This window comes from Buceros rhinoceros, unplaced genomic scaffold (assembly GCF_000710305.1).
Source record: "Buceros rhinoceros silvestris isolate BGI_N320 unplaced genomic scaffold, ASM71030v1 scaffold14676, whole genome shotgun sequence".
In the NCBI taxonomy this organism is placed as follows: domain Eukaryota; kingdom Metazoa; phylum Chordata; class Aves; order Bucerotiformes; family Bucerotidae; genus Buceros; species Buceros rhinoceros.
In genome coordinates this window covers 158-13,594 of record NW_010415881.1, presented here as the reverse complement: position 1 = coordinate 13,594, position 13,437 = coordinate 158, and the positions used below count along the sequence as shown (strand labels likewise).

The window sequence follows — 13,437 nt, the reverse complement described above, 5'->3', positions numbered from 1 at the left end:
GGGAAGAACTCATGCTGGTAAATCACTCGTGGTGATCAATCATCATCATCGTGGCGATCTGGAGTGTTATCTTACAGATGAAAAGCTGCCTCTACTTTCCCCAGTTCAAGAACACGTAATTCTCACTGAAACCCAAACTGGTTTTGACTCCGAAGAATTCAGGATGTTTTTCATGTACTTTTAAAACTGGATGTGCAACTGATAGCAAAATAAAGATCACCACATACATTTTAAGAGATGGTGTTAAAAGGCAGAGAGTCCTCAAGACCGTATTAGAAATAGATAGGAACTGGTCATTCGAAACCGAGAGTTTCTTTTTTTAAGTTGTTTGAGAAAAACACCAGTACAAAGAAATGCAGATTTTCATTGGTTAGGAAAATCTAGAAATGTGTATCTATCTATCTCTATTTATTTATATATACGCATATCTGCTTCTGGACTCGTCTGGGAAATAGAAATCTGTAGAGAACACTCTCATCACACAGAAATTCATTAAAAACCAAAACACCCTGTTTGAAGTACACAGCCGTGCTTCCTCTTCCAACTTCTATTTTCCTTTCCCATTTTTTGAAGATTTCAAGATCTGGAGCTTCAATTCCTTTATCATCATCTCTAACTTTTCCCTCGCCTCTCGTTCCTGTCTCAGTTCATCCTGAAGCTCTTGTCTATCTGCCTCAGCGTGATCCAACCGCTGTCTCAATTCTGCCAGCTGTAAAATAGAGAGACAGGAGACAGAGCACACTTTAGCAAACTGCGTTGTAAATGTCACCTGTTCACTTCAAGATGCCACTGATGACCACTCCATGCAGCAGATAAAGCTATTTCAGACCATCTCCTACTGTTACGGAGAATTACAGAGTTACCCACCACACAGATGACGTCAAAAATCAAAGTTGCACAAACACCCACTATAATAAAAAAGGGAACGTCTGATGTCTAAATCCATATAAACTGTAGTTTTATGAACACATCAGTAAGACCTATCATCTGTTAGGAAGATTGTGGTGATGTTTGCATCAGACGTTTCACAAATCCCAGAGTAATCAGCACTCTTCCATTTCCCAGATTAATTTCTCTTACCTGACAAAATATTACTGATTTATTGCAACGCCTGAACGTGTTTCTAGAACAAACAAAACACCAATGCTGTTTTCTGATACCCTTTAGTATAAATGAAACAAAATTACCAGAAATGACATTTGGGGAATCTTGAACAGGACTGTCCGTGCACTTATGTGTGTGTTCATATATAAACATGACTCCACCCAAATTTTTTGTGAAATCGTGTGTTTAAACACAGAAATTAAATCTTTGGAGTTCAGTAAAACTCAAACTTGCTAGACTGTCATCAAAACTTATTTACAGTGAGATCTGGAAAGGTCTCATGAATTTTTCATGCGTGGGAAAGTCACTGTCAAATTGCTTATACTGCCAGCAGTGAAAACAAGGAGACTGGAAAACAGTTATCTTCTCTACCATTGATTTAAGGGGTTATTGCTCACAAAAAGACCTCACTGAATCTAAAAAATTCCTCTGCCTTTACGATCGGTATCTACCTGATATAAAACTCCACTACGCAGACGTCTCACTGAGCCTGAGGAAGACAGGCCACGAGTGTGAAAGAAGCAGGAGCACACAGGACCACCGGTGTTTGCTGGTTACCATAAACCATACTGGGCAAAGGAACTGCTGTGGACTTTCACCTCCACTCGTATAATCGTAAGTATTTAAACAGTTCTTCATATAATCAGAAATATTTAAGCAGCTCTTAGACAGCAATAGGTGATCAATGCACATCTCCTGGCTCCATGGCTTTGGCAAGTGAACTGGTGCGGTACGGTACTGCCCGCTGCCTCCCTGCCGCAGCACGTACTACGTAAGCACCTCTCTGGCTGCGTTTTGATTTCCAGCTCTGAGGAAAGGTTATGCTGGCCTAGTATGACTGATGGGGTAAAGCAACAATTAAACCAGACGATTCAATAAAGAAGTCAAAAAGGGGGAGAAGACACTTAGTGTATCTTCAGACAGGCCTAGAAAGAAGAACAGACATCGAAGCAAGTTGCAAGTCCCACATTATTAATTTTTTAATGTACAAAGAGGGTTCCTCCTCTGTGGGTTTTACCCTCTGAAGACAGTAAGCTACACAAGCCATATAAAACATGCTCTACACGATGATCGTAATAAATTAGAACATGTCGTTACTTGCAGTAATAGGGCTCGTACCAGATGTTTAGTAAATCAAGCCTTAGTCAGAGAGGATTATTTCTGGCAGCAAAGCCTATGAATCTGTGGAGTGAGATGTCATGAAATTAAATTCATGAGAAGGATTTACGATGTTAGTCTCTGCCCTACACCCCGAAAACACCAAAACCTGTCTCACAAGTACTGCCTGTTTCCTACTCTGAGACAGGAAATACACACAGCTATGATCAGATGACCACAAAGCTTTAGTGAGCTTAAGTTTTAGATTTTGTTTACTTAAAAAAAACCAAGCCTGTGAAGACGAGTTTTCTGTCACACCGTACAAAATAGATCACTGTACAGTTAACTGTAACTACACCTGATCTTGAAGAGGGGCGTCCCACGGCTCCCTTTAGCATTAACTGTATTTTTCCCATTAAAATGACATAATTAACCTCCAACATGAAGAAGCAACAGTAAAAGTTAAAAGGAAAGTGGGAGGAAAAAAAATACCTCCATAGGTTTTGCCATATGAACCCAAGAGGCAGGAATGAGAGACAAAACCATGATACTCATTCCCAGGAGCGCTCATGACCAAAACGCTTTGACAGAGCACAGAAGGGGCTCATCACGTATTGCAGAAGATGCTACCACCACAGAGCAGACAGAGCAGCAAGGTTTGCTACTCAGCTGACAAAATGGTGGTTGAGAGGTTTATATTGGGTTTTGTTAACATAAAAAGAAGGAGAAAATGAGTAATTTACTTTTATAACTAAAATGGGAATGTTTAATTCTATACCATGGGCAGACCTATATGCATCAAAAACATGATTCATTTGAAATGAGGACGTTAACAGATCTTATGTTTCATGTTCCATCAACAACATCACGTTTCTCTAGGTTGCATACTACCTCAGTTTCTATCCAGGAACGGGTAAATAAATACTGCTGTCCCTGTGAAACACTTTGGTATTGTCTATGGTATGAGAACACACGGAGAAGACAAAACCTTAAGGTGGCCAAGCACCAGCTTCACAAATTCCTGATATGCTAAATTGAGTTTAGTTTGAAATAAGCTCTCTCTTCTCACCTGTGCTGCATATTCAGCTTCTTTGTCTTTTTCTAAATTGGAGTCACAGCTACACTTTTGCTTCATCACTTGGTCCAGCTTCTTCTCCAAGTCTCTCTGCTCAAAATAAAATTCTTCCATCCTTTGGGCATGCTCTGTTTGCAAACATTCAAGTTCTTTTTGTAAATTCTGCTGCTCTTCAGTTAGTTCCTTCATAGCTTTAGAGTTGCTTAACATTTCCACTTCCTGTTAAGAAAAATCAGGATCACATACCTTGGTTCTAAGACCAGACAAGCAGAAAACTGTATTTAAACAATGACACCAAAAAGAGCACATTTATCTACTGGTAACAATAGCCTGATAATGGTATTTATCCACTTATGACAGTCCGCAGTTCTGCGGCAAGCGTTTCATTCTTAAGAAATTATGGTTCCAAGTACACAGAGCTTCCAGAAACAGATTCACCACTTCCAGCAGTGAACCTCAGAAAGCAGCAGCACTGATTTACTACAACATCCTTTGAAGATGTATGAGCATCATCAGAAAACAGAATAAATGTGCTGGATTTCTTTTTCCACTAGCATTTTGGTATTTTTTAAAGGTTTAATTTTGCTCTTAACTCATCTACAAGCTTTACCTCCAACAGCAGAACAACTTAAAAGTAGCAGCACTAGAGCCTTATCTGAGCCCATCGATTCTGAGCTTAACTTCAAATAAACTCAACTAAAATATTAGATCTGGTCTATGAACGTAAGGAGCAAGGACTGTGTCTACCTAAATTCAGAAAACAAAAATGAGGCAAAATCACAAGTGAACGACAGCTTTTAGTGTCAACCATTATTAAAAGACTAGTGAGGTGCCCCCTAAAACAAGGGCTTATCAAACAGGAATAGGAAAGTTATACTCTTTTTTACACAGGGCAGTAGTAAGACCACTCCTAGAATACTGGTGTCTGCATCTTCTAAAATCCTGAAAACTGAGAAATTTTAGAGGATTTTATTTGCCAAAATACTTAAATGTTTGGAAAACATTTTAAAGCGAAAGAAGTGGTTTTCACTTGGGTAAAATACAAGGAGGAGCTGCTTGAACATGGTAGCTGCAAGCTGAAAGAACACCCATTATTGGCAGACTCGAACCAATAAGCATAAAGATATTAAAGATCTGGTGTCTGGATTCAAGCCCGGGGGAAATTCTGTGCGTGTTTTGGTTGTTTCTAAATGAATGCAATCTGACATCTTGATTCTACATCCAACAAGCTAACAGCAGCTTTCTGATGTCACAAGTGAAATGCGGTCAGATTGACACGGTACCATTTGAAGCTGCTGCTTCCTCCGCAAAATGGAATTTAGTTTCTCTTGTTGTTTGATGTAGGTTTTCATCACTTCTTCCATGATCCTTCCCTTGTCATCTTCACAACTGATGTCCTTCATGAGAGTGGGGGACAAGGTTCGCATGTCGTTACCTGCTTCGACACGGCTAGAGTCTCTAGGGACTTTGGAAGAAACACGTTCAGATCTTGCAGAACGAGTTGACACAAGTGGGCCTGTAGAGAAAACAAGAACCCAGCATAACAATTGCAGAAAATTCGACTTCCAAAGTGAACAACATGCAAAGAAAACTGAAGATTATAAAGCCAAAATCATTTTTTGAGAGCTAAAATGACATCACAAAATACTAGCTTGGTGCTGAGCTTTCAAATGTTATATTGTATAAAAGCTGGAAAGACTTCAACACTTTTTCACTACTCACCTAAATGTTTATGCTGCTCCACACCAGTTTTCAAGTCAATCTTTTCCTGTTCTTCAAGAGAAAGCTCTGGATAGGAGGCAGCTTTTTTGTGCTTTCCACTACTGAGCTTCTTCTCCGACTGTCCAGGTGAGGATTTAATTACTTCTGAAGCTTTGACTGCTGTTTTTGCAACATCCTTATATTGTGATGCGAGAGATACATTTGGGGCAACCACTTTATCACACATATAAAGGTAGTAACTGAAACAGTAGAACAGTAAAAGTAAGAATGGGAGAGAAGGCATAATAAATGATGATGTAGAGAGCAGTAAGTTTAACCTAATGTGATTTTGACCTGTAAAAGCCTAAATGAAAAATAAGCACATCCTTTGTAAATTTTTTCTATGCAAAAGGAAATCCTAACGATCCACTTAATCTTTACTGAGTAGATTATCTAGATAAGGTTTTGAGGCTGGAATCAAACAAGAGGATTTTCCAAACGTGGCTGATTAAAATAATCATATAGAAAATCATATGAAGTCTTAATTTAAATGCAAAGAGTGAAATTAGAATGCCATTAGAATCCAGACTCTCCAGCGTTTTCATAATCCTTATATTAGCAATGGAGGATGCAGGAAGCGATCAGGGCAGCAGGAAGGAGCACCTCACTCTTTAAATAGCAAAGCTGTGTAGTGACAGTGCTGGGGCATGTCTGAGAGCCACGCTGGACCTTCTTTCCCATGTACACCGAGCAATCCATATGGATTTTCACAGCTCCTGGACTCCTGGGAGCACCTTCTGTACCGCCCTACAGAGCCACTCAGCTTGTGTCTAGTACAGGGGGAAAAGAGCACCAGATGCGCTAAGGTCAGTGCCAAGATCATCAGTGCCATGAAGCTGGAGTTAACACCGCAGTGTTCAAGACTTTGCTTGCCCCTAGTCCTGAAGGAAGGTACCAACAGAAGCAGCAAACCGAGGGACCACCGCGCGAGTTCCACCGTTCATGTGTTAAGCCTGGGAACTGGTTCGATGGGTGTGCATTGCTTTGATGCACGCTGCTAGCCAGGAGCCTGGTCTCACCCAGACAGGGTGGTAAATGCACATCCTCATGGGGATGAGGGTAAGAGGTACATCAAGAAACTTTTTCCCTCGCTGGTGCCAATGACAAACTGTACTATGTTACAGAAATGAACTTGGTTTCTAAAACCAGGAAACTATGCAACAGCCGCTTCAGCCGCAGCCATTGTTGTGGCGTGGCAGAAAGCCTTCAAACACCTTTCACCAGCCCTTTTTGAAAGGAAACGAAGTTGCACTCATGGAAAATAGCCCTATGCAGCTTTTCACATACAGGCGTTGTATTATAATATGGAAGATTAAAAATTACCTCCTGTCATTTCTACTTTGAAAAGGGAAACTGTCATTATGTTTCACTCGTGTTGTCTGCTGAAGAACATCACAGATCACAGCTTGAGTCCTGTACCAGAACCACCCATAAGCTGTTCTTTAGTACTTACACTAAGAAACACGTTAAAAGTTAGGGTTCAAGTTTTCCTCTACAATCCCTTATGAGTTTTCCCACCAGTTCAGGTAGTAAGCGCAGTTTTTTCAGTTTTAATTACCTTTACATAGCCAAAAGCATTTAAGAACTTGTACATAGAGCACTTACAGTTCTGCACAGGAAATTCAGTTACCTGGGATGGAAAAAGGAAGGTGGCTGAGGATCAGTTTCTGCTTCTTGCTTTATAACAGGATACCACTGTGGTAATTCCAGGTTCTGCTGCGAATCTGCCTAAAAAGCCAAAATACACGGGTAACTGGAAGATGAGTACATGTTATTTACATTTCCATAAGTGCTCCTCAGTGGAACGGCTTTTACACCATTAATACATACACACCAGAGCAACTGGGGTACTGGAAAATGGAGAGTGTTTGGCAGAGACGCAGCCACAGGAGTTTCTTCGATCTCCAATTCCCCATCACAGGCAAAGTAACAACAAAATTAAAAGAAAATCTCTTTACAAACCTATATAAAAGCTCTGCTGAGTTTCCAGAACTCTGCCAGAGGCATACTAAGAATTCTTGGGAGAAACAGAAAGCAGAAACTAGGATTCCTGAAAGGCTGTAGGAGCCTTTTGCCATAAAGTATCTACATCACAGTAAGCACCTGCCAAACACTTTATTACGAAATAAAACCTGTGAATAAAATGGAACAGTTACTGGGTCCCAGAGATGGAACTTTCTCCAGCTGTCACCAGTTTTTATTACAGAAGTGGGCAAAGCTGCTGCAGTAACATGACAACTCCATTCCCATGGCAGTAACAAACAAAATTAGTTCAGGTGCATGAGAATACATCCTCTTAAAAAACCTTCTGTGTGATTTGTTTGTGCGTTTGGACAGCAATTCTTGTTCTGTTTGTCTCGAGAAATATGTTTGGAATCACTCTTTAGTCGAAGTTACTGGTGATACTTGGTGCTCCACTGCAAAGCTACTGTTAATTTCAAGTGAAAGGTGTCTTGTCACCTGTTTAAACAAGACTCATAGCTAAGGAACTGGATCTTAACTTCACTGTACTAACACAGCCTTGGGAAGCAGGTTTTGGGGTAAGGTCTGGCTGTTTACCCCAGCCAGCAGCCAAGCACCCACGTGGCTGCTGCCTCACCACCACCCCCAACGGGATAGGGACAAAAGCAAGAAAGCTACTGGCTGAAGATCAAGACAGTGTAATAGGTGAAGGAAAGAGAAAAAACGAGTGAAGCAAAGGACATCGCTCACACCTCCCACAGGCACACTGATGCCCAGCCAGTCTCCCAAAAACCTCCACCCTGCATGCCAAAGCTCTTTCTTCTCTTTCTATCGCAGTTTTTATTGCTGGGGGTGACATTATAAAGCACTGAGTATCTCTCTGTCCTCTGCCAGTCTCTTGCCCACACCCAGTCTGCTCGCTGCAGGGGCTGAACATGAAACAGAGAAAGCCTGGACGCTGCCCAGCAGCAGCCAGAATCCTGGAGTGTTACCAGCACATCCAAGGCACAGCACCGTACCCACCGTCACGGAGGAAGTTACCACCATCCCAGCCAGCCCCACTGTCTGGCATTCCGACGCAATTCCTTGTGTACAAGACAGATCCTCAGAAAAGTTTGTATTTACACACCCTGAAATAAACTACACGAGACTTCATCTGTGGCAGTGAAGAGAGTACCTGGTTACACACCAAGATCTGGAGAACCAAATATCACTTGACCATGAGAGAGACCAAATCCCATCTACAATATTCTGGACAAATCCTCCTGCCCACTAAATTCAGCTTTAGTAAAGACACTGGAATTTAACCCAGCCCTTGCTGTTCCTCAAATTGGTTCCAACGCAGATAGAAAGGAGAGAGGGTGAAAGAAAGCTCAGCTCCAGAATAGAAAATCCATAACCAAGACTCTAAATAATAAAGATTAGAAATGCAGCAAATAACCTTGAGAAAAACAGCCTCATCCACACGCTTGTCGACCTTTTTCTACTTATTCAGATCATTATAGGAAATTAAATAATATACATATATTCTTCTACTTACATTCCAGCTCGTACACAGGAATCCAATTTTAACTTCTGAATCACATGTTTTAGGACTCACATTTTATCATGTTTAGATACTTATGTATGAAATTATGTATCAGGTAACATTTATTCTCAAGTTATTAGGTCAGATTTTTACATTCCCACCTATTTCAAACGGAAACCAACTGTACTGTCTACCCATTAGCGTGCATTTTGCAAATGAATTACATAACCTGCAACTGAATTTTTACTTAGGAAAGAAAATTAAACGTTATTGTAAACACACACTAAGTCTTTTTCCAACAGGATTCCTTCCTCACATCATCCAGGTTAATAAAGTAGAGATAAAACATCTACTTCAATATATGCATGTGGATTTCACTACCTAACAATCTGTTTAGATGCTCTTAAATAATTCCATAAACACAATATATCCAAGTAAACTTAAAATTGAATGACGTCTACCTAAACTGCATGAAAAATGTCTTATTTTTCTTCTGAAGCTTGTTGTACAAAGGTGTTCTTTATAAGGGGGAAAAAATATATATATAGATAAGCAGTGGTTTCAGCCAAATCATTAAGCCAGTAGTTTTAGCAGTGATGGGACTCATAAAAACGCTCAGAAGAAATGTTAAATCTCCACACTGTGGCTTTTCCCCACGCACAGTGATGAATCGAGACAAAGTTTTTGTGCAGAGTGATTAACAGAAACCGTCGCAAAGTCAAAGGGAACAAGGACCTGACTGCGCAGAGACCTGCAGAGGCTTAGTGACGGCTGCTCCACAAGAGCAGGTGGATATTACACTGCAGAAGAACTCAGCAGAGAATGAGAAACTCGGTGACAATCCAATAGAGAGCTTACAGCTTTTTTATCAGCACAAAGAAGAGAGAGGAATTAAACCCGTCAGTACATTGTCTGCTCTTACAATACTGAAAGCAAAAGCATATTTGCACTGTAAGGTGAATAAACCCAGCGTGAAATGCTATGGAGAGGCAAGGCACAGGATCTAGGATGCTCCAAAGACCATAGGATTTCATTAATAATTTATTTATTACTGAATGGACAAAGACCTGGCCCAGGGGACTGCTCTGCCTGGGCTCTCCAAGATGCATCAGCACTTCTGAGGACTGACTCAGCAAAGGTGGTAAGAAGGTGACAGCATAACAAATGTCCCACCCTGCATATAGAGTTCCCCAGGAGCGTAAGAAAAAGGGATGTTTACATGTCATACCTATCTCTCCTACACGGTGTACCTCACCTCCCTCTCACCACAGAAACGAAGGAATGAAAAGACGACTGAAGCAGCACAAGCTTCCCCACGAGGAGGAAAGAGAGGCTCCAATGCTCTCCTATTAAACTCTCCTCATCTTTTGTACTTCCCAGATAAATATCCATGAGACAAATAATAATAAAAAAAAAGAAACAGAACCCTGCCCCACTACTACATCTTTGCTCAAGTTTTCCGTTTCTCTCGCTCTGATTTCATATGCAGCTTTGTAAGAAAGAACTACACAGGTCTGCAACGGAAGAGTCCAGAAAGTTTTTGCAGTTCATTTGCACCGGTCCAGTCCAAACTGCTGTTCCTGCTTGTTTCAGCTGGTTTTTTTCATCTGTACACATGGAACTGAAAGCTCTCGTGGTCTGAAATCTGCTGCTGTGGAAGAGAAGCGGTTTGATAGGCGTGACTATGGAAGAGTATTTCCACTGATGCGCCCACCACGCTATAGCGTATGACCTACGCTGGCACTGCGAGAATAAAGGCTGCCGTGCCCTTATCCCATGAAAAGCAAATCTCCTCGCTATGACCTTACCTGCACCTTCAGCTAATTCAGCACGTGGAAGCATGCCATGCTGCAGACTGCCACGGGAATTTTCTGCTCAAATCCCTTGCTGTAGGCTGGCACAACAGTAAAAACACCTGGTACTGCAGACAGCCTTCCTGCACTACCACATTCTCAAAAGTTTATGCTGAAAGGGGTCGACTGAGAGCACATTTCGGGCACAACCATCTGGACTGCGCTTGCTGTTATTTCAAAATCCATCACAAAACATCCAACAGGCAAAAGAGATACGTAACCACACCAGTAACCACCAGACAGACACAAAAATGCCAAATACACTGAAAAGAAACAGACACAGGGCAGGAATCATGGAAAAACTGCTTAACTTTACATTCGACCCCCAAAATCGTACCCTCTATGAATGACGCTGGGTATTTATCTGATGCTTGCCCTGTCATTTAAAGTAGAAGCTCTCTACGGGAAAAACAAGCTCTGTATTTCTGAACCACAGTGCAGACTTGCGGCAGTATTTTAGGAGAAAATACGTCTATTATTAACCAGTGTAAAGATACCAGCCTCCAGCTCATTGCTCGGGCTGCTTAAAACCCCTCTTCTTGGCATCTTTATACAATGGGTTTAACCAGAAAGATACTGCTGAACATGCTGACTTCGGGTCAATGCCCCATTACCCTGCACGTAAAGAAGTCATGAACTGGGTACTCAGCAAGCCAGGTCCTCACACCACACGTGCGTGTGCTGGAGTAAAAGTAACAAATGAAGACTTAACTTGTAATATTTGATTTTCAAAGCTCCTTTTTGCTTTGCTCTGCTGCTGCAACACGCACTGCACAAAACACACTCGAAGGTCAAATGGGAGAATGAAAATCTGCACAACAGCTCTGAATTTTCCAGATACTGCAAGCCTTAGAACAGAAAAAGAACCAACAAAGCCAAACCAGCTCAAAAGCAGTTACTCAGAGCCCGAAGTCGAAAGAAATTACCGCACCTTTTAACGAGAAATGTATTTCCATGGTGAAGCTCTCACGGCTTTAACTCAGGCTTGATTTGACAAGCATTCCCACTTACAAAAGGCAAACAAGGCACTTCCAGAACAGGTATTTACGTGTGAGCAGAAAGAGATTTGGGAGTTTGACAACAGTAGGTGAACTTACTTTGGACCGAGTCCTTTTCTGATTTTTCTCGCTAAATTTCTCCTTCATTTCCTCCAGGAGATGCTTCAGCTTCCGCTCCTCCGACGTCCCTAAGTATTTTTGGTTAATGTGCAGGTAGCAGTGCCACTTGGCCGATTCGAACCCCCAGTGGCAGGTCCTCTTGTCCGGGGACCTGTGTGAATGCATCACAAACGTCTGGGGCGAGAACATGCCGTAGCACTCCAAACACTGGATACATGGGTCATCCGGCGCAAGGTAGAACTGCGGCGCAAACAACCCCTGGCACTTGCCCAGGCATTCGTGCTCTACCTCAAAGGCACTGCCAGTCTCTTTCAGCTGGGCCAAGGTGTTCTTACCGGGGAGAAAACTGCCGTTTTGGGGAAAAGCGCGAGGACGTAGTAAAGCATTGCATAGTCTCTGAGCATCGGTCAGCGTAATGAGCCCACAGGACGGAGCGTTAAACGGAAGAATTCCCAAAACCTTCAGAATATGAAGCTGGTCGGAAGTGCACCTTGAGCAGTAGATATACAGTTCGTCACACACCGTGTTGATCTGTTGCAGTGAAAAGTCTCGGAGCACTGAATTCAACACTTGAGGCAGGCAAAGTCTTTTTTCTCCTCCCACTTTAAAACAAGAGATAGACTCCCCCTCCAGCACAGTCTGGGTGAGCTCTGTGGAGCTGTCCGGAGGAATGAGCAGCGGGCCGGAAAGGATTTGCGGCGATGGAAGAGGCAAGAAGACGGTGGGTGACATACTTTCCTGGGAATAGCGAGCTGAGAAAGCTGCCGGTCCACCCAGTGAACTCTGGCTGCTCAGGTGGAACTGGGCCAGTGTGTGCTTCAAACCTGGATTTAAGTTCAGAGGCTCAGAGAGAGAAGCACTGCTGGGCTTGGTGGTTTCCCCATCAGCTTCCACAGGAGTTTCGTCATATTCGTCCAAGTTTTCCTTCTTTATCGTTGGCAATTTATTTATTACGACTCGCACTTTGCTATTTACATGCACATCTGTCATTGCTTTTTTTAATGGAGGGCTCCCATCCTCTTGGATCCCAGTCCTTTTTTGGTCTGAAACTAGACCTAGGGGGAAGTTTATTTGCGGGCTTTCCATTGCTGAACACTGGAACTTTGACTGAGTCAGTCTTGAATGTGCATTTTCCTGCTTGTTCATACAAAAAACAATTTTGAATGGTCTTGAAAACCGCAGGTACAGCGAGTTTTGCACTCCTTTCAGTAAAATGCTACTTATTCAGCCCACAGTAAAAACTGTAACGCATTCTGAATGTTATAACACAAAATTAATAATGGAGAGGTTACACGAATGTTTCTTTTATAGCTATCTGTTCAATTTTCTAATATAAAACCCCTCATTGCAATACATATATAAAAGCTTTTCTTCACATCTTACCCACTATTTTACACAGTACAGCAATTCAGTAAAAAAAAAAAAAAGCATTGATGCAAGATCCTTGATAGATTTTATCCTTTAAAAAATATACTGTCTTTTCAAATAAGTCTCTATTTAAATTTTAAAATAGAAAAATGGTCTCAGTTTGAAGAACATTGTTGATCTAAACGCAACCAATCCAAAGCGTGGCTTAACTTGTATGAAAATTTTATTCAGCGCTTTGAGTTCCTGGAGATCAAACACAATCTTATGGGCTTGCTTTACTGTGCTGCCAACTTTGTGATCTCACCTCCACCACGAGAGTTACTGTGGCAGTTCACAAACGAACCCCCAAATTAAGGGCTGATCCTGATCGCCGGCAGAAACCCAACGTCCCTGAGAGTCACCTTTCACACAGATGTCACTGGTGTGTGTCAGGATTTTCCCACCCCGAGTTACGAGCGATGGAGGTAGGATCCAGGCCATGGGCTCAAGTCATGCCTTGTGCTAGCGCAGAGTTCGGTCAGCCCTTCCAGGCAGCCTGCGGAAAGAGAAAGAGGCCGGTCACCAGCAGCC

General features: G+C 42.0%; 1 protein-coding gene across 1 annotated transcript; it reads right to left on the bottom strand.

The window, feature by feature from the left end:
* Positions 1–547: 547 nt before the first annotated feature.
* On the bottom strand, positions 548–12,585 carry SKIL (SKI-like proto-oncogene). Its single transcript, XM_010137583.1, has 6 exons — positions 11,479–12,585; positions 6,669–6,766; positions 5,000–5,238; positions 4,561–4,793; positions 3,272–3,496; positions 548–709 (listed from the first exon to the last, which is right to left on the bottom strand). Exons 1-6 carry the CDS (start codon positions 12,583–12,585, stop codon positions 548–550), a joined length of 2,064 nt encoding a protein of 687 aa, XP_010135885.1.
* Positions 12,586–13,437: the final 852 nt, after the last annotated feature.